This window comes from Nanorana parkeri, unplaced genomic scaffold (genome assembly GCF_000935625.1).
Source record: "Nanorana parkeri isolate BGI_ZX_2015 unplaced genomic scaffold, ASM93562v1 scaffold185, whole genome shotgun sequence".
NCBI lineage: Eukaryota > Metazoa > Chordata > Amphibia > Anura > Dicroglossidae > Nanorana > Nanorana parkeri.
In genome coordinates, this window is record NW_017306453.1 from 988,218 (window position 1) to 1,010,255 (window position 22,038).

The 22,038-nt window shown below is 37.5% G+C and overlaps 1 protein-coding gene across 2 annotated transcripts in view; it reads right to left on the reverse strand.

The window, feature by feature from the left end:
- The window catches only part of GALNTL6 (polypeptide N-acetylgalactosaminyltransferase-like 6), a 996,922-nt gene that overhangs the window by 617,025 nt on the left and 357,859 nt on the right, over positions 1-22,038 (reverse strand). For both annotated transcript variants that reach the window (XM_018555137.1, XM_018555136.1), the window contains one exon: positions 9,568-9,734. In XM_018555137.1, the coding sequence (XP_018410639.1) occupies positions 9,568-9,734 (167 nt within the window). The remainder of the gene's footprint in view (positions 1-9,567; positions 9,735-22,038) is intronic.

Here is a 22,038-nt window from a genome sequence, read left to right on the forward strand (position 1 = left end):
CTCTAGTGAACTTGCCCTCTGTAGTACATATAAACTGTTTTTTTGAATGCATTGAGTGATGATGTATAATATGCATCTATAAAATGCCACTTGCAGAATGCATAACTACAGCAGTGAAATTAGTGGCCTGAACATGTACACAAAGTACAAACACTTCGGTAACTACTATCAATTTTGCAATATTACTGAACCCTAAAATAGCATTAAAGTTTTAGCAGAAACCATAAAATGTTTAAAAATGTTTACTTACTTTGTCTTACCAAACATATTTATTTGACAAAAAGGAAACAAGAAGAAGCTCCAGACATGATTTATGTACATTAAGTTTGCTAGCATAAGGAAATCAGAAAAAAACTATTTGGATTGGTTCAATGTCCATGGTAAACCATGACTGCACCATTTGCATTAAACATCAGGGTACAATCAGCTAGGTAGGCTCAGAGATCGCAGTTGCTATGTGCACAGATACTGGGGTCTATTCACGAAGCTGCCGAGGGATCTGGCCGTAGCTTCGGCCGATCCTTCGGCTAGCTTCGGCCCCAGGACCCCTTCGGTTCAGTAGAACCGAGGGGGTGCTGTACGGGCTATTCACAATATCCCGTACAGCTACCGATCATGGCCGAGTGGCTCAGTCGGGCCGATCGCATATGCATCGGCTCGGCTGAGCCGTGCAGAAAGCCGAAGCTGGCCGGCCGACAGCCTGCTTCTGACAGCTGGGCGGAGCCAGCTGTGATCTTACGGCTGGCTCCGGCCACTTTCAGAGAGATCAGCGTCCCTGGTTGCTAACTCCTACTCTGCAGCTGTTTGGTATTTAGTATAACGATAATTTCGTAATAGGTAGGCTAAAATCTAGCCAGTAAAAATAAAATAATTCTGACTAATTGCCAAGCTATCACAGACAGTTGTAGGTATAATTTTATTTTTAAACTAAAACCTTTACTGACAGAAGTATGGGGCCTGCCTTTACAAACCTTGCTTTAGTACTTTGAGTCACTGCTCAGAACAAGCATTTATGCCTGGAAAGACAGAGTAAACCCAGATATCTTTATTTGCCTACTTATTTTGGGTCAGTGACTAAAAGTACTGAAGCAAGAGGGTCAATATGACGACCAAGCAACTAGCATTTGCAGAATGAAAAATTAGCGGTCTGCGTGTTTGTCTTCAGAAAGGTTCTTTTTTTATTCCAGATGCTCTCTGGTTGCTTAGACAGATTTAAGATATACACATCTGAACTTGCCCAAACAGCATATACCTGCTGTCATTATTTGTGATGATTTACACAGCAACATTATCCTCTGTGATGCTGTACCCAGTGAGAATGAAAATCAAAGTGCATAGCAAGTACACTTAGCAAAACATATAGAGCAAGAACAAGATAAAATAGCAGTGAGAACCCTAGTAATATAAATGTTCAATCTTTAGATTTAAGAGATTAAAACAAGAAGAAAGTTTAATATGAGGAGACAGCGTGCCCGTTTCTAGACAATTGGGCAAAAACAACTTAGTGCAGTTAATTGAATTGTATCCCAGTAGTTAATATAATAATATATTGCAATATCAAATATAGATGTCTAAATTCTTGCATACTTCAGTATTAGATGCAAACTGTAAGTTGGTAAAAAAAAAAGGGTGTATAGAGGGCAAGATACTTCTTTTCTAATCATGTGTGGATTTTGTTGTATCAAAGGTAGAGGTCTGCAATGTATATTGCACAGGACGCCACAAATGTGACCTGGAGTGTGTACATTTCCCCATTATTTAAGTCATAGTCCCTATAAGGGATACAAAAATATCAAGTTTTGTCAGAAATTCTCACCAATGCAGGGTGAGGCATTCCGGGTGAGTTTTTTTAGGAAAACTGCTATGCAGTCTTCCCAGAATTGGCAGTCCTGATACAGGATCTGGAATCTGGAAGCTCAGAGAGATTTTGAGTGGGAAAGAGCCTTCAACTCTGACTACAGGCATTCGGGCCTTGTAAAGGTTAACCCACCTGCTGGGAATATTCAAAGAGCACAGGAAACTAGCCTGCAGTGTCTGTGAGGTATGTTTGGAGTAGGACATGGCTGAGTATGGAGCTGTGTACTGTCTGCTACTGAGACATTGCTGGGCATCAGTGTCTGTGTTTTGGACCCTCTAAGAGCAGGATGGGATGTTAAACCTGAGAAGGGACATATGTATACAGGCGGTGAGCCGGACTTTGTGTCATACCGAAGAGAAGTTTTTGTTAATTTGTTTTGGCTGCTGAAGAAAAGCTGTTTTTGTTTGAGCAGTTTCGAGTGAAAATAAAGACTTTTATTTTACAAATATGGCTGGCTATTGATCAGAACTGCTCTGAATATTACAATAGGAATATATCAGTTAAATATTAAAATATAAAACTTGCTTTGTGGAGTAGAGCTAATGATTTTAACAACAAAGTATATTAAAAAAGGTATAAAATACAATTTTCCATATACTTATCTTAATGATCATTGAATTTTTAAAATTTTTACATATGTTTTTACTTTATTTTCTATTCATTTTATTGAATTCGTGATTTATATAGATTTAACTTGGAATACCTTAATTTTAACTTGGAATACCTTTGTAGTCTCTGTCGTAAACAAATATGTTCGGTACAAGAGGTTATACCATGCTCCTATTGGTTGAAGGGGTTAATGGTATGAACCTTTTGAGTTGATTGCTTTTAGAGACTGATTAAATTATTTGATTGCTTAATTATTAGGGGTATATCTGAACTTGGTTGGAAACCCAGGGGAGATCTGTTTACCTTTAGAAAACGTCAAGTGACGAAACGCGTCAAGGGGCAGATCTTTCTGACACGAACTGTTTGGCAGTGTGTCTGTTCTTATTTGTTGGTCTGGCCGGCCGAAAAACTTTTTTTAAACTTCTATGTGAACTGTTCATCCTAAATAAAAACTTTGTTTAATTATACTGCACTATGGAGGCTGTTTCTCTCTCTTAAATCCCTTTTTGATTCATCACCAAGACTGGGAGATAAATACATCAGCAACTGGCGAGCGGAAGGAGCCGGGTTTTAACTGGACTCGGTGCAGCGCAACGGGTGAGGATACCTGGGGTTATCCGCTACATTGCCGGGGAATCCTGCACATATCGGTGAGCTAAGGGACCGGAATTACAGCTATTGAGAGGGGCTTGCTGTCCATACACCATCTGACTGGGAGATAAATACATCAGCAACTGGCGAGCGGAAGGAGCCGGGTTTTAACTGGACTCGGTGCAGCGCGACGGGTGAGGATACCTGGGGTTATCCGCTACATTGCCGGGGAATCCTGCACATATCGGTGAGCTAAGGGACCGGAATTACAGCTATTGAGAGGGGCTTGCTGTCCATACACCATCTGGTGAGTAACCACCGCTTGGGGGGCTTCAGATCGGGTGAAGAAGAATTGTGGAACTCTCACCAGAACGATCTTTTTTCATATTGATTTATACATTTTATTTTTGTTCGTATATATATATTTTTTGGTGCATTTTTGTTAGTTCACATCACGGACTGAAATTTTTGGAAGGACTTGTGTTTTTTCATTTTTTCATTCTTTACATTTTTTCATTTTTTCTCCTTTTTTATTTTTCATTTGCAATACAATTTTGATTGGTGCATTTGTTTCACTGTTTTCACTGCTATTTTGCACTTCTTCACATATTTATGAAATATTTTTATTGAATGGTTATATAATATTTATTTGATATACTTAGTTTTATGGTTTTTACATTGTGATATCCTGTTACATTTATTCACTTATCTTATTTAGGAATGTAGCTTTCCTTCTGATTGTTTGCACATCAGCACTTTTTTAGTCCTATATGGACACCTGTTTTTTGGTACTTTATATTCATATTGGTAGGTTTCTTTGAATATTTATTCACAGGGTTGTCACCCATGTTTTGATTCATATATATTTACATATTTTTTTATATTTATCTCAAACCTTTAGCGCTGTGACAACACTTTACACTTTTATATTCACTTGTTTACCTACAAAAGACAGACTTTTTAACATTGATTTATGATTTGGGAATTGGTTTTCTTTTTAATATTAACTGTTCTCCAAACTCATATTTGAAGAAAGCCAGAAAATAAGTATAAACATTGGATATGCTGTTATAAAATATAATCTAAAGTGCAGACCATTCAGTAAAGTTTTCAAGTAGTAAATGGCAAGCTATGGTAAAATTATTCTGATACCTGACCGCTTGAGTCCCCAGTACCATATTAAAATTGAGATCAGGGAGCATCTATTCATCCTAGTGCTGTTTTGGAAAAGCACTGGAAATCAGTGGCTCCTGTAGGTCCTGGTGGGGGTTTCAAGCTACAACCTCTGATGGTGGCTGTTAGTGACGTTCGAGCATCTAGCCCTGAGCTCAGGAACTGGAACAATGAGCTTCCAGTGCTACTACAGGTTGCACCACAGGAGTGTCTTATTTGTTTTATTAAAAGGACTAATCAAAATGTTAGGCTTCCTTATTGACACTTAAACTTTTTTTGTGAATGAGTAGGGGTACTTACTCGTTACTCATTCACATGGGGGGGGACTGGCACGATCTGGGGCTCCCTTTATTCTTAAAGTGGGCTTACAGATTCCAATTAGCCCCTCACCCATGGACAGAAGGTCCCTTGTCCTCGTCAACATGGGAAAAAGGTGCTTTGCCAGGGGGTTCCCCCAAAGCATGTTATTTAAAAGATTTGCATTTTTTATATTGTCCTTCAAACTACATTACAAGAATTTTCCTTTTGAAAGGTATTTTTTATAAACGTTTTTGCATTTGTACCCGTCCTCCATGGCAGCCCCCCCCATCCATGCCCTTTGTAACAAAAGCTTGCATATTGGAAGCTGGTATTGCCTGAAATAAACTTCTACCCGGTTTTCTCATGCCTAAAAAAGACCAACAAAACACATATTTGTGGATGGTAAAACCAAGCCTTATCATAATTTACAGTGCATATAATCAGGGGCTTGTGGAGAAAGAGAGGGTTCATTTTACCGGGGCTCTCCATAATTCATGCTAGATTTACCCACAAAATCCCAGTGATGGTCAGAACAGAAACAAAGACATTAAGATTGTAACATTTTGTCCTAGATGTTGGCACAAAAAGTGTTTGGTAAAAATAGCTTAGCCAGCTGCCTAAGCATTGCTGCAGTCTTTTACAAAGTCCTTGTGAATGTAGAACCCTTCCACCATCTACTGGCAATGTATTACACTGTATCTGTTACAAAAGCATTCCCTTCTAACCCGTAATCATACCTCTAGATGTAGTGCAGCACCCCTGTTTTACATTTACATTACATATACTCACTACATGACATACAGTCAAGACATTAGAAAAACAGTAATTACTACATATGCTGTCTTATCTGTCGACTAGAGGCTACAAGACATTTGTAGAAGTTAATACCTGAAGGACCTTGAAAGATCAAACATATATGTGTAGTCTATACAGTACAAAGACAATGGAGCAATCCAATTAACCCTTGGATCAGACAATGAAATTGCTTCCGTACAAACCAAAAAGACAAATATATGATCACATTATAGTCTTGTCACTCTTACACCCTGCTGTCCAATTAAATGAAATTCCCCATATAATAAAACATTTTGAGTACAATCCCGACCATCTGTTTGAAGCAAAACCTAATAGCTTTGTAAATTGTAAAGAAAAACATATAATTTTTAGTTGTATCTTGATTATATACCTGAATTCCTCAGTGGTTTTGGTGTGATCCAGTTAAAAGTATGATTGTTACATTGCAACTTTTAAAAGTAACACTTTAAGAAGAACTCTTTTCTAAACAAAAAGATTTCTATAGTTTCTGCTGGCTGTGCCGTTTAGCTATCTAAACATAATGCATTAGTTCTTTTGTCTCAGTTCCTGAATCTGATAACATACAGTGTAATGTAGCAGTTCCCATCAGGCGTTAGGGTCTTAGCATGTTATTACTATAGGAATTCTAGGGACTTTATAGATCAGGGGTAGGTATCATAGGAAAGATAGAGATCCATTTTAAGTATTCTTCAATTGTATTTCCACTTTTGCAGCCCACTTGAGATAGTATATTGTTTATATTTGTTACATGTTTCAATTCACATGGCATAACTTTAAAAAATATTACAAATTGCTACTTACCTTTTTGCTTGATTGTACTTGCTTATAAAATCCTACCTAGTTTCCCGCTTTTATGTTATGTTAAAGAGGTGATGGTAAAGTTATGTTTACAATAGTTAAAGATGTTGTAAAAGTCACAGCATATACTAGCCTGTTATAATATTAGCATTGTAATCCCATTGTAAAATCACATGTAGTGAGAGCTGTCCATCACTTTCAACACCTCCCTGGATTCTCAGTGTGCTTTGCGTCTCTTTCTAGACATGTGAGATTCATTTTGGAAAAATTTGTTTTTCGGACCAGTTTTTGTTATTCTGAGATTTGGATGTATCCAAATTTCCAAATAAGAGAAATGATGAATGAAAACGAATCCGAATTTCCGAAAACAAAATTTTAGAAGAAATCCGTTAGCGGTAGTCTGCACACATATTTGCATGTGGACAAATTTTTTTTTAATGTCACTTTGCTGCAATGAATGAGCGAAACGAAAACAAAACGACAATTCGTGCAGACTAGCGCTAACAAATTTTTTCCAAATCCCGAAACAAATTGACTTTCGGACCAGAATCCCGAAAAACGATATAACGCAAAATCCGAATCAAAACGAAACAAAACAATTTTTTGCCAGTGCACATCTCTTTCCTTGCTGCTTTGCTGCATGTCTCATGATGTCTATGCACTGACTGCATATTTTATTTGATAATGCATTTTTGAAGTCCACATGCAGCCCTGGTGACAACCGAACACAGCTCTGGTTAGACCCATATGCAACTCTGGTTAGACCCACATGCAACCCTGCTGAGACCCAAACACAGTGCTGGTGAGACCAAAATGCAGTCCTGGTGAGACTTGCATACAGCCCTGGTGAGACCCAAACCCAGCCCTGGTGAGACCTACATGCAGCCCTGGTGACACCCGAATGCAGCCCTGGTGACATCTGCATGCGGCCCTGATGAGACTACATGTACAGCCCTGGTGAGACCACAAACAGCTCTGGTAAGACCGCACAGCCCTGGTGAGACCCCGCACACAGCTCTGGTGAGACCATGCTCAGCCCTGGTGAGACCCTGCATAGCCCTTGTGAGAGTGCACACAGCCCTAGTGAGACCCTGCACATCCTCCTGAGACCCTGCACTGCCCTGGGGAGACCCTGCATTGCCCTGGTGAGACCTTGTACAGCCCCGGTGAGACCCTGCCCAACCCCGCTGAGACCCTGCAAAGCCCTTGTGAAACCCTGCACATCCTACTGAGACTGCACACAGCCATGGTGACCATGCACAGCCTTGATGAGCAGCACATGAGTATGTAGCTTCATATTATTCTGCATTGCTGTATAATATATTGCTTGGATTTGTAGTCCTCTATAGTGGGTGGTATTCTGCATTGCTGTATAATGTACTGCTGGGATTTGTAGTACCTCTACAGGTTGGAGTTAGTGGTAGAACTGTAGTGGTAGTTCTGCTTCAGAGTGCAATACCTGTCTTCAGTTGCCAGTGATTGCATTCACGCTAATTAATGTGGAAGTAAAGTGTTTTTTTTTTTTTTTTAAAGGCTGTAAAGGTGTTTTCCTGAATGTTCTAGTATGCACAGCATGATGGCACATTATGAGCAACTTATTTGAAAATGATTTGATGCTGCACTGTCCACTCTCCCTTCACTTGCTGGTGCTGCCATCTTCTCCCGGTCTTCTTCCAGGTTTGGCCTGTTTGGCCTCTGGATTGGCCAGCATGATGTAACTCCTGTATAGTCGCATGATAGTTACTTCATCTCTGCATCTCAGGCCTGTGCACTGAGCTGTGCATGTGCGGCTCAATGCACAGAAAAAAATGCTGACAGGCAGGTAGGAGACTTACAAAGTTTCTTTTGCTATAAAAAAATTTTTTTAAATGACCCTTTACTACTGGTTTAATGCAGTGGATAAATATTATCCTCATTTAAAGTCTCACATGTTTATCTTTTTAGAGTCCTGCATCCCAACAGGTAATTAATTGTGACTGAATTTTGATTTTAAATGCCTTAATGTATCTTTTTTGTTTCAGTGAAAATGCTACTTGCCACTCCAGTGCTCTGTTCTGGTTTTGCTGAGTAGTAACAACACAAGTGTCCTTGCATAGACTTGGGTTGAAAAGAAAGAGAGATGATATGTCAGACCTGATATGATACCGGCATCCTGGTTACTGAGTATATAAAGTGTAACTCTGGTGAATATCTAACTACACAGCATAACTGCTATCACTGGGAAGTGAAAGTAAGACTGAAAAAAGGGGTTGTTAGTTTAGTGTCATATGCCTGTTTCTTCAATTGAATTTCATGGGCTACTAAACCTGTTAGTAGTCAAGAGTTTCAAAACTTTCAAAATCTTTTAAATGCATAATCTCTTTGTCCAATACATTTTCAAATATGTTTTTTATTACCTCACCGAACTATGATTAACATCTACTGCACAATTTGCTCTTATCACAATGTATCACACCTTTGTTGGTTAAGCTATCAAATACACAAGACAGAGGAATAATCAAGCAAATAATCAATCAAGCAAAGATAGACATTTAGTAAAATATGGATTTTTTTCATCTGCATTAGATTATAAAAATGTGAGGTGTTGCTTAAAGCAAAACCCCGGCTTTTTGAGACTCCCAAAATATATTTAAAGGAGTTCTATTGGAAGAGTAAAATATAGTCTTCCCAATAGTTTGACACATGCCGGCTCTATAGCTGGAGAACTGAGCGATCACAAACCGCTGCTCGCTCAGTTCACGACTTTTCCCTGCAGAGAGCAGTGACTGTCACCAAATCGATTCTCCCTTCCCCTTTCTGTTCCTACAGTGCTCACTGGAGGGAGAAGTGAGGGGAGGAGGTGATGGGCACAGCTGGCTCTGGTTCTAGAAAGGCAGAGCTAGCTGTCAAACAGGCAGCTGGGTCGATCCCAGCAAAATTGCTAATATTTTTCCTGGCTGCAGCATGACTCTGCTCTGTCTGCTAAGTTATCCATTGCTAAAGTTTTTTGAAGCTCCTTGAACTGTTTGTTTCAAAAGGAACAACAGCTGGATATAGCATTGAAGTGGTTTTCAGTGGCATGATCAGCAGTACAGGTAAGTATTCCTTTGCAGGTATGGCATTGTTAAAGATATTTCAAGCAAGCAACAGAGTCATTTTAAATCATTACATTTGAGCAGTTGCGAAGCATACTCACTGCCCTCTATGTTACAGTAAAGGATGTTAAGATACCAAGTACAGATACTTTTCCAGTTTTTATATATATAGGCACTGGTATCTGAACTGGTATCTGAACATCGCTAGTTACAGTTATTGAACCAGTTTCCTTCTAAATGCAGCTAGCTTCACAAATTTGACAATGTACCAATAACAATACATTTGACAATGTCTCTTTCCATCAACACAAAGAGTAATCTGCTTCAAAATGTAAATTAACATCTTACCTCTGTCACTGAAGTCATCCACCAAGATAATTTCTTCAATGAGATTGTCTGGAGTTCTGTTAATCACACTGTGCATGGTCCTCAGTAGAGATGTCCACCCTTCATTGTGAAATGGAATAATAATGCTGGTATTGGGTAGCTTTTCCAAATAAAGTTTGTGCTTGCAGCTGAAAGAAAGGATATATACATTATATCTAATAGTCACAAAGTGTTCAGAAACACTAAACTAGTGTTTATGTATTAACTAAATACATAAAATGGGCTGCTATGCTTTGAATGGTAAATATTAGAAAGCTTTCACAAATAAATTGTATCATATGGAAAGGCAAAACTAATTTAAATATGGTGTGAATACAAACATGTTCTAATGTCTTCAAAAGCACATGTTTATATATAAAACTTTATGTAAGTTTTATCTAATAGTCACTTTTCATTGTGAAATGGAATAATAATGCTGGTATTTGGTAGCTTTTCCAAATAAAGTTTGTGCTTGCAACTGAAAGAAATAATATATCTACATTATATATATTAGTCACAAAGTGCTCAGAAACACTAAAACAGTGTTTATTTATTGACTTAAATACATTAGAAGACTTGCTACTACTAGGAAAAGATTAATTCTAGCTGTATGAATGGTATATATGTATTAGAAAGCTTTCACAAATAAATGTTATGATGTGGAAAGGCAAAACAAATTTAAATATGGTATGAATACAAACAGATCCTGATGTTCTCAATAGCACCTGTGTTTTCTTAATTAAAAAGAATCTTGCAAAACATAACATAGAAAGACATTAGTTCAAGGTCATGAGTATATAGTGTAGGTTCTTATAACTGAAATCTAATAGAGCAGAAGTTGTAAAGTCACATGCTTCAACATAAAGGAAGTCAGTATATTTAACCTTTAGTATCAGGGCAACTTTTTTTTCAAGGATGAAATAATTTTTATGTGTTTTAAAGGGGTCCACCAACTGAATAAATTAGCAATGTTGATTGTTCAATGCCTCAATGCAACTCCCATATAATCTTTATTCCATGGCTGCCTACACTGACTTGGTAGACTAAATCTACGCATACATAGCCTAGTAAACTGACAAAGACGCTTATCCACCAGTAATTATGCTATACACTGTTATCAGAGGAGCAGGACAGAAACTTTTGTTATGAGTTATCAGTAGAAAAGAAAAACAAAAAAAAAGGGAAAAACTAGAATAATTGAAAAGAGAAAATAGAAATAACTATATACTAGCAAAAGTGCGCCCATTTAAGAATGGTCAAGATTAAAGTGCTAAGAGTATTGTGTGTTGGGGAGGCACACTTCCTGTAGGTTGGGGTGACAGTGTAGGGGAACATGGGGTATGCGTGGGAGTAAGCATGCACAAGCTGGCTGTACTAAGTGGTTCAGGCACAGTGGTAAGAGGGAAGGTATAGCCATGGAAGTAAGGGAAGTGGAAGTTATACAATTTTGGGGGGTGCCTTTTAAAAATGTGGGCTTGGCGGCATTCTGCTCAGCTATTCTGCTCGGTACCTCCGTGGTACCAAGCAGAATAGCAAATCATTGAGAATAGTTTTTAAAAAAACCTGAAAACATAATGTTAAAATGTAAATACATTTAAAAAATTACAAATAAAGATAAAAAAAATAATATATATACACATACATATACAGTTTTTTTTAACATAAAACATATTGGCTTACAAGGTTATATGCTAACAATGACTGGTATGTGTGGAATAAGAGTACTATCTTGTAAAAGTAAACCAGTTTCCATTGATGTACTATGTTGTGAAAACCAGTAATGCACACAGCACAACCGCCATAGCCATGAATTTATAAGAGCCATAAGACTCGAATTCTTTCCAAATAAAGCTTACATGCCCTTGGATCCTTTCTGTCAGCAGGGAGATCTGTTACTTGCCCCCATTTTGTAACATACCAGTATATAGAGGCTGAACAAATGAAATGATTATGCTATGATAACTGATCATTATTAAAAGTATAGCCATCTTACACCCATTGGTTATATATTGGTTCTCATTATAATTTTCTATTTATTATTCAACTGTTTTGCATGTTTAAAAATTACCATTTTAGTAATGTTTATTTTCTTGTATATGTGGTGTCCATTTGTATTTTAAAGATAAAATGTTTAGGAGGTTTCCCTTAATTTTCTTAGGAAAGGAATGTGGTTTGTTTGAATGTGCATAATCATTTCATGGATGACATATCTTAGTTTTGAAAACTAAACAGCTGGAGAGTAGGACTCTCTCAGTACATGGGTCCCAAAATTAACTAGTGTATCCTATAACCATAAATCATAGCTAGCGGTAACATTGTTTGGTGTTCAATATTCAAACGAAACCCATCGCACTCCTGACCGAATAAAAACCCTTTGGAGTTAGGTGGGTGGAAAGAGTGACTACAGATGCCTCCATGAATCAATAGATGAATGTAGAAAAGGTCACTCGCACTCCAGATTAATTTTCAGTCAATGTTTATTGACCTCTCTTCGTGTCACATTGTCAAGCCACATTTCAGAACCATGCAGTTCCATCTTGTCCAAATTATGGTCTATGACTATGACCATTATTTGGACATAGTCATAGAGCATATGAAAAATGGAAAGGCTACATACATCCTCAGGTAGCAAGCTTAACATGATCCAAATGTAAAAAAAACACTGCTAAACCTCTGGCAGCAACTGATTATTTTCAAATCTTCATCTTATGAAACTGCAATCTGCGTCAAACCTCCAATCCCGTCAAATGAGTTCTCTCACCTCTGCTTGCTGAGTTTTGTAATGTCTACTGCAAATGCACAGATTGCAACACCACAATTCATTACCAAAGTAAGAAGTCATCAGTATACAGTATGTGTTTTGAGTAGTGTTATCCTCTTCAAAACATACATTTACTAAAAAAGATCTCAAATATGGGTTGACAGAAGAAAAAGATCTATTTAGTGGAACCTTTTAGTTCAAATGGTGAGCTGAATAATTAATATAACAAGAGAAGGTTGTGGTGCTTTGTTCATGTTTTATGGTTATGTAATGATATTAAATTATAATGTAACAAAGCAATAATAACAAGACTCAAATTAGGGATTCCTGTTCCACTGTGTGGTTGATATGCATAGACAGTTTCACTTTCTCAAACCGTTTCTTTAACAGGGGATCTTGTATTTTAGTCCTCTGCTACTAAGAAGATTGGCAGCTTTAAAGCATGACCACCTTGCTACATTAATATGACAGAAACTTGCAGTGTGCTTATATTGCTTGTTATAAATTCCTTTACCAATAGATTGTTTTATTCCTTACTAGTAAGTGTTAAATGTATTACATGTTTATACTCTCTCGTAAGAGGTAAAGAAAATACACAAAGATTTTTTTGTGAAAAGATTCAGTTAAATTAGATGTTCCAGTACATAGTTACATAGTTACATAGTTACATAGTATTTGAGGTTGAATAAAGACATTAGTCCATCAAGTCCAACCTATTAGGATCTCATTCTAGGAGTACCTGTACCCCTGTATATTACGGTCCCTAAAATTATAGACTTGTCCCTGCAATGCATCCCCTTTTTAATACAGGACAAGACCCTGCTAGCTTTGTTTACAGCAGCCTGGCACTGCAAACTACCTTTCAGTTTGTGGTCTACAATGACCCCCAAATCCTTCTCCATTTCTGACTTCCCCAGCGGCATACCCATAATTGTATAACCCATTTGTTTATTTTTAATTCCAAAGTGCATTACTTTGCATTTATCGACATTAAACCTCATCTGCCACATTAATGCCCACTCCCCTATTTTATCCAGGTCCTCCTGTAATGTTATAGTGTCTAAGTCCGTGTCTATTACCCTCCCTATTTTGGTGTCATCCGCAAACACGGAAATATCGCTGTTAACACCCTCCCCGATGTCATTAATAAATAAGTTGAACAATATGGGACCCAGCACAGAACCCTGAGGCACACCGCTCATTACACTAGCCCAGTCTGAAAAGGTGCCATTTACAGATACCCTCTGGACACGTTCCCGTAGCCAGTTCTCTATCCACGTACACACCACCTCATCTATGCCCATAGCCCTCAGCTTGTGTAGCAAGCGTTTGTGTGGTACCGTATCAAAAGCCTTTGAGAAATCCAGATATACCACATCCACCGGCTTACCTACAGTAGCTTTCCAAGGTCTGCAAGAATACATACCTGACATCTCACAATATACAGCAACAGTTTACATGATCAAAAAGGTTGTACCTTTTATTATTAAAAGGAGTCCTTTTGCTCCAGTTCCATGACTTTGCAACATTGCAACTTCACAGTAAGTTACAAGGTAGAAGTCTACTGCAGGGGCTGATCTGCACTAGCCATTTGTGAAGATAGCCAAGAACTTTACAGACACCAGGATTTAAATGTATGTCTAATCTCTGAACCAGAACCAGAATGACAGTCCATGAAATAGATTCTGACCCTGCATAATGCCTGAACAAAGATAGGAGAAAGGCATTCTAGGGGTGGGAATTGTGATCTGTACATTTACATATTATTAACATGCTTGCACATAGCATTAAAAAAATTCTAGGTCTGCTTTAAGAAATGTCATTTAATACAACATTAGGGCACCTAAAGACATTTTATGACAGCCTCCTAAACTTGCCATAGAGAATCTCCTCTTTCTCATGCCAGAAAAGGTAGTGTGTCAACACTACCTTCCCAGCTTCAGAAAGAGGAGACCCTTGAAGCTTGTTGCCTTAGTAATTCCTTGAAGAGATAAACCCAGAAGTATATGCAGCTGCACCCAATTACAGCTCAGAGAAGCCTGCAGTGTTTGGACTTTGTATTTGTATGAACATCATTCATGAGAACCACAGCTTAAAACCTGTACCCACTCCTGTGATGAGAGTTAGTGCTGGACAGCTGGACCGGACCATCTCTGGATTAATGTACCAGCTTCCTTTCACTGATCATATACGAATATCACATTGAGTTTAACAATTGTTGTTTATGTTAATAAAGTTTATTTTTGGTTTACCATGATCAGTTACCTGGTTATTTCTATGGGTGTTTCCATGACTTGCTCCTGCACATACACACATTTGGAGTATTCTTCGAGAAGTCACCCTGATTCATGCTACCTACGAGGATTAGAAATTTAGCCCCCAGGACCGACTTTGGATGCAACTTCCTTCTTTTACATTTGCGAGTGCAATATTACTTATATACTGATTGTGACACATAATTTCACACTTATTGAACTAGGTTCTGCGTTTTTCTTCTCATTGTTTTTCAGCTGTGGGCTCCCTCTACCTGGGTCTGGAGCAGCACCCTACATGTTCTGTGTATTTTCCTTTCTTAAGATTAGACCATTCTTTAGGTTGGTTACGTTACCCTGTTAGTGCACTTGTGGCTATTGATTTTATCTGATGATACTGTAAGTAGCAGTTGAGCTGGGATAAGAATGGTGCAAGTGAGCATCTTTTGTGCAGACACCCATGCTAATGTTATACAAGTATGCAGGTCTATCATGTCTATCTTAGTGTTAGGGCTGACCATATGCTGAACTCTACCTTAAGCTTTCACACTTTTGAAAAAGACATGTGATTATTGTAGTCATTCCTACTGGATCTGTATATTCCTTACCTCTTATTGACTAAAATTATACTTATAATATACTTATAATGCCTTTCACTGAGATAGCTGCCTTAAGGGCAAAAGGAGTTTAAGGATGCAAGCAGTATCATTTGTAAGGATGTAATGAATCGGTAACTAGCTTTGGCCCACAACAACCTCTTGCTCTTAAATGCCAATATACGGTGAATAGCTAGTGAACTGCTGACGAAGCACTTTACTCTAATAGGGATGAGAGGGTCAGGGCTAGTCATTTATTTTTTAACTAATATTGATTAGTAGGAAAGCTCAAGTAATGCTAAAAAGTCTTACTAATCTAATACTTGGTATATGGAAAACAGGAAAATAAATCTTTCTTATTGCACAGTGACTGCATACTTACAAATAAGAAATATGAATGTCACTGTGGCTTGAAGCACCAGGTCAGCTAAAGTTCAAAGGAGAATATGTATGAGGCAGATTAAAGTCTTGCCCCAACCTGTGTCATCACCTTGCAATATTAACAGTATTATAAAGCAGAGATTCAGCAAGAGAAGACACCGTTATGTGCTTATGCATATTTGCAAGAAGGGAAATGCTCCTTTTCTGTAATTATTTTTGTACATTTAGTTATTCTTCCAGAGAGTGCTACACAAATGGGATTTATGAATGGATTATGCTGCCAAAACACCATCCACAGAAGTGCGACCATCTGGAGTGTTCTGTTGATATACTAACACTATCCCAGCAATCACCTTTAATGGCAGCTAAACAAAAATACAGAACTGTGAGGATTCCAATTGCGGCTGTCTTTGGAAGGAAACATTTTTCTCCTTGTACAAATTACACCTTAAAATTTTCATCATCTCTCAAGGCTTCTATTCCGGACATTTAACTTTGAAACAGTAAGCATAAACATATTCATGAGAATATAATTACAGTAAAAGAAAAACAAATGAGATAGGAGCCTAGTAAAAGGTGATGTAGTTAGACTTCTGATTTGCATCTGCGGCACATTATATGTTGGCAAAGCAGTCCTATCAAGAGGTTCTCTTTTTCATGTTTCTAGCAGTGCCCATGCATTTTTTTCTGGAGAATGCTTGCAACTTTGCTTAGCTCAGTTTTTTCCATCCCAGTCCCTCAAGACTATCTGACTCATTGTCAGGGCATACCTGTCAAAGGTGTCCCTGCTGCCAGTGGGAAACTGGCCATACATATGTTTGCATACAGATGCCGGAATTCTTTGAAATGGAAATCAACATAGTTTCCATCAAAGGTTGGACTGTTCTACAGCATAAATTATATATACTGTATGGTCAAATAACTGCTGGTTAAAAAACAGAACTTAAAGTGATATTAAAGTTAAAATGTTTAAAGCTATTTCAAATGCTGATGCAATCAATTATAATAGATGCTACTTGATGTTTAAAAGTTTTAGTTTTCTGTAGAATCAGCTGGTCCCTTGAGCACTGGCCCTGATATACATTATTAGGGTGACTCCTTTCCCTTTCAGGGTCCTATGGAACCACCCTTGTGTGTGCTAGTAAACTGTGTGTGTCTCCCCTTTAATAAAGGGGTACCCAGATATGCCCCCCCTTGTGAATGAGTAAGGGGTACTTATACCCATACCCATTCACTAAAGGGTTAAAATAAATTGTAAATAAAAACACCAGACTTTTGAAAAAAAATCCTTTAACTGAAAAAAACAATAGACATGTTTTTGACAAGTCTTTTATTTAAAAAAACAAAAATTGATCCACCTACATAATCCTAGGGTCAATCATGACATCCAGGGTTGTCCACAATGACGACAACGGCGACGGCTCGACAAAATTAAAAAATTAAAAATAAATAGAAATAATTTCTAAAAAAACAGACGCCTGCCGACACGTCTGCTCGCGGCAAACTCCCGCCACAGAATGCCATTCTGACAGATGCCGGCAAAATATAAACAATTGGGCAGAGCTAGCAGTGACAGCTGGCTAGCTACACCCAATTGTTTACATTTGTCGGGCACATGACAGGACTTAGCTGTGTGAGCCATGATTGGGCAAAGTCTTCATTACTTTGCCCAATCATGGCTCTCACAGTGCACTGTGCTGTGATTGGGTAAAGTCTTGCACCTGACCTGTAGTCAGCTGCACTGCTTTACCCAATCAAGGCTTCACAAGGCACTGTGCGGTGCGCAGTGACTTGTGGGGGTGCTCGGCGTGCAAATAGCCTGCCAAATGCCCTTATACTGTGTGTGTTTACCGAACACAGGAACTGGCGCTGTTCAAGTCGAACTGTTCTTCGACTCAAACATCGAGCCCATCCCTAGCCCTAAGATTTAACTCCTGAGTTTAATGTCACTTTAATTTTCACAAATCCTGGATGTTCTTCTTTAATTCATCATTCATTTTTATAATCATACTTTCACAACCTTACAGAGAATGTTGAAGTCCTCACATCTGGCAATTACTTTTGAAAAAGCTTACAGTCTATTTTTATTTCAACCTTAGTCTCAAACCCAAACCAGTATAACCTTAACAAGATGCATGGTGAAATGTGAATTCTGTGGGAAATAAATGTGTTTGTTGTAACACATGTTGTCTACATCTAGTATTGGTAAAAGCATAATGCCAGCCTGTCTTGTTAGTAAATGTTTAATGCAATATATTCAAGCTTTGGGAAATATAAATGTAGCCTCTAGCATTGGCCTCTTTTTTCTGCATATGTATCATGCCCTCATGTTAGTTAGAAAATATGGACATTGATGTTTTACATATTCTTAACAAACAGTAAAAGAACTTTGAAATAAATTATTCTCAAAGATCAAAAAGGCTTAGAAGAATCTGCTGATTATTTACAATAGAGAGCTGGCATTTTGCCCAGTATTAGTGAACTCATCATAGAAAATAAAAAGGAAAGACGCTTTGGTTTATGTGACTCTGTTGTGAATTTTAAAGATTAATTTATCCACAATGCCTACTGTTTTTAAAGGGTTTGTTTTAGCTTGTTTTAATTATTGTTTAATATGTGTAAATAATATTTAAAAGAGTAGATGCCAAATGTGTGGATTATGAGTATCACACTCCTGAATACATGGATTAAAAAGCAGAGAGCCATCTGGACTCAAATATCCAGGGGCTTTATTATTATGGGGATTTCAATTGATACTCATAAAGAAAGTATACTTATGAAGTACATCAAATTATTAATTTTATTAGTTTCCATTTAAAAACAAACTATAACACAAAAAGCGAGATAAAATACACTAATAAAATCTGGAACAATATGAACCCACCCAGGACCATACCTATATCAAGATCATTTGTCCATAATATTCTTTGAATATATAAGGTGGCTGTAAGTTTTTTCTCTCAGTTTGTTAATATATGAGCTGAACATATAGTAGTGCTTGGGTCTGATACTCGACGCTTTTCGCACTTGGCTTCCTCAGGAGAAGGAGGGTTCACTAACATATTCAAAATGAATAATAAACAAAAAGATGAAATCGCAGTTATGCAGCTTGAACATACATGGCATCGTATATACTTCAAAATATTATAACCTGTGGGTGAAGGCCAGAAACCACACAAAAAGGATTTAGTGGGGGGAATCCCCCAACCCCCCTTGGTGGGGACCACAAGGGGGTAAAGAAATGCTGTGGAATGCTGGAATGTCATTTAGGGTGGATCTAAAATGAAACCAATATAAATAAATCAGTGAAAGATCAAAGATGGCTTAACTTAGGCTGACAAAACAGAAAAAAAAAAAACTATTTGAAACTATTAACTATATTGACTATATTAGCCAGATGAATCTCCATACATGGTGAAGGAAAGAAACAAAAAAAGGAAGAAAAAGGAGCTGACCGACCGTTAAGGTCTACAAAAGTTGTCCTAAGGCCACGTAACCTCACTATTAAAGTGAAAAAGAAAAAGAAAAGAAGAAACAAAAGACAAAAACAAAGCCAATGATCTAGTAGGCAGCTATGTGTCAATACTTAAAGTAAATATGTGCTCAGACTATGCACATTTAAGTTTAAAGTTCAATAACTAGTTGTGATTCTGAACAGTATTATCTTCTAATATGAACTGTGATCTACCTTTAAAAATGGCTTTCATGTAGTATGTGGACCATGGCAAATATTTGTGGACACGCTAGCCAGCTTTTTACAATGGCCCTCAACCAGTTTAGGAATTTAAACTGAATAAGGCTTCATTTAATAAAGAGTACACTGCCTTACATCATTTGTCACGTGAATCCTCCTTAAGATATTTAGAGGCTCTTGTTAATTACCAAAGTGATCTCATGCTTTTATTTCAATTAATAAGGTGGACCAACAGTACATAAAATGTTGACCCCTGTAAACGTATTTTACAGAATTTTATATGCATGAACGACAACTTATCACATCGCAAGCTTTTCAAATGTTGATGACAAAGCAGGTACTGGCAAGCATTTCAGGTCACATAATGAAAAGTCCTAGCTTTGTGGGTTCATTGCCTTTTGGGGCTGTAGGAATGAGCCAGTACAAACATGGAAAAACATGCCACCTGAGTTTGGATGCTGCCACTTAGTGATATAGAAGCCTAACAGTCCAATGACACTATGCTAATCATTAAACCATGGCACTGCTCATTATAACTGAAAACTTTAATTTGCCACGAAACTAAGGGTTTTTGTGTTAATTGATAATGCATACTGAGGGGAATTTATCAAAACTGGAGCAGGCAAAATCTGGAGCAGTTGCCCATGGCAACCAATCAGCTTCTCTGTTCAGCTTGCTCAGGTAAGATTTGAAAATGAGACAGAGAAACTGATTGGTTGCAAATCTGCTCCAGATTTAGTTTGCTCCAGTCTTGATAAATTCCCCCCACAGTATGTTTTTCTCCACAAGGTTTTGTGAAAAGTTTCCATTTATTTTTACTAACAAAAAAGGCATACATTCTTTGAATGTATAGTACAAAGGGTATTGAGAAGTAATATAATACACTTTTTGTAGACTACTAAAAATGAAACGATGTAATAATATTTTGTAAAAGACATTTTGACATTTCCCCTGGCAAAATATAAAGGGTAAAGAATATGAATAGGTTTATGAGGAATTGCATGTAACTACTCAAATACTGTACAGGAGGACTGTCCTTGATAGCAGAAACATACAGTATAATAGATGTTTAATTATCCTTTTATTATTTCATTGTGACCTTTCCTTTACAATAATGCAGCATTAAACTATTGGCACTATAAATAAAAAATGTTTAGGAATTTGCTATTACAGACATGTGATCACTTTGTGTTACTTTCATGATAGCTTTTCCTGGTTACACTTGTACAGATATATAGTTACATACTTACATAGTAAATAAGGTTAAACCTGTGTGTGTGTCAGATTAAGTTAACTATTCTAAAAGTATACATATCCCTGTATGTTGTGCTCATCGCGGAGGACGTCTAGAAAGTGTTTGAATTTGTCAATGCTTTTAGCTGTAACCATTACCTGGGGAAGGGAATTACACGTAGATAATATTAGAAAACTCTTTTAGTGATTTGTTCAGGGCATTTTTGACATTTGGGCTGATTTATGAAAAGGGTTGAGAATCTTCACTCAAAAAATTGTGAATATTTACTTCTATTATTCAATCATGCAGAAAGTGGCCGCTCATGATTGGGTATTCAAAGTGAGCAGGAATAAATCTTTTCACCTTCACAAATAATTGAATTAAATATTCATGTAATTTTTGGAGTGAAGTTTCTCAGTTCCTTTAGTAAATCAGCTTTTTTAACTGATTAAAAATAATTATATTTCATAAGAAGTCAGCCCAGTTCTCCAGGAAACCAAAACCTTCCTTCTGACACCAGCTCCGGAGCCACTTGTTAAGCTCCCTCAACTCGCGCTGTAGTTAAGTTTGTAACATACCTCAGCACTGCATCACCAATTGCACCAACAATTACATATATTTTTAATTTGTAAACTCATTTCACAAGTTTAGCTAAACCAGTTAACTAACACAATGTCAGAATACACACTGGTTTTTAGTCTTGTGTTAATGTTGCTTCCAGAGGCAATTTTGAACTCTGTCATGAGTGTTGTGAGAGAGGGTGGGTGAATTCTAGCTCACGCAGTTTAGCGTTCAGCTTTCCCACTCATTGGAGTTGTTTCACCAAAAGCAAATAGGCTGTGCTCTTTACAAGGACATTTTTCCTTAGCTTGCTTAGAGAATAAGATGAAGCTCTGCCGACTTCCATCATCCAATCATGTGCAAGCAAAAATAGTGTTTTTATTTTCCTTGCACGTGATTGGGTATTCATTGCAAAGGGAATTTTCACTGCATTCACTAAGCTAAGGGAAAATTTCATTGCAAATACAAATATCACATTTAAAGTCACTGAGCTCTTAAGTATAGCCTATTCTACCGCAAATGTTTGTCAATGAAGATTGCATTGCTATGCAGCTGATGCATCTCAGCTCAATATTGTACAAGATTGCTCAAATGCTTTTGGCCATATAGTGTGCTTTTCTATTCAAAAAGATAAAACAACAATATTTGGGGACATTAAGGTTAGGGGGAGCACTTGGAAGTCTGTAAAACTTTGAAAATGTTGCCGTATGAGTCAGTGTAATGCACCATCCCAGTCAAACTGTAGATTCTGTGGCCTTTGCTATATTGGCTGCAATGTTGTGTGTTTACTTGTTCAAGTCCCATCCTCTCTGGATGGGACTTGAACAAGATGACACACAACAATGCAGTTTTTGTAAGCTGACATTCTGTATTATTTAGAAAATGAAGATAGCAGAAAGTGTAAGAATTTAGCTGGATGGATGCCAGGATGGAAAGTAATTTCAGAATGTAGGCTGTATTTTGAGTTAATTTAA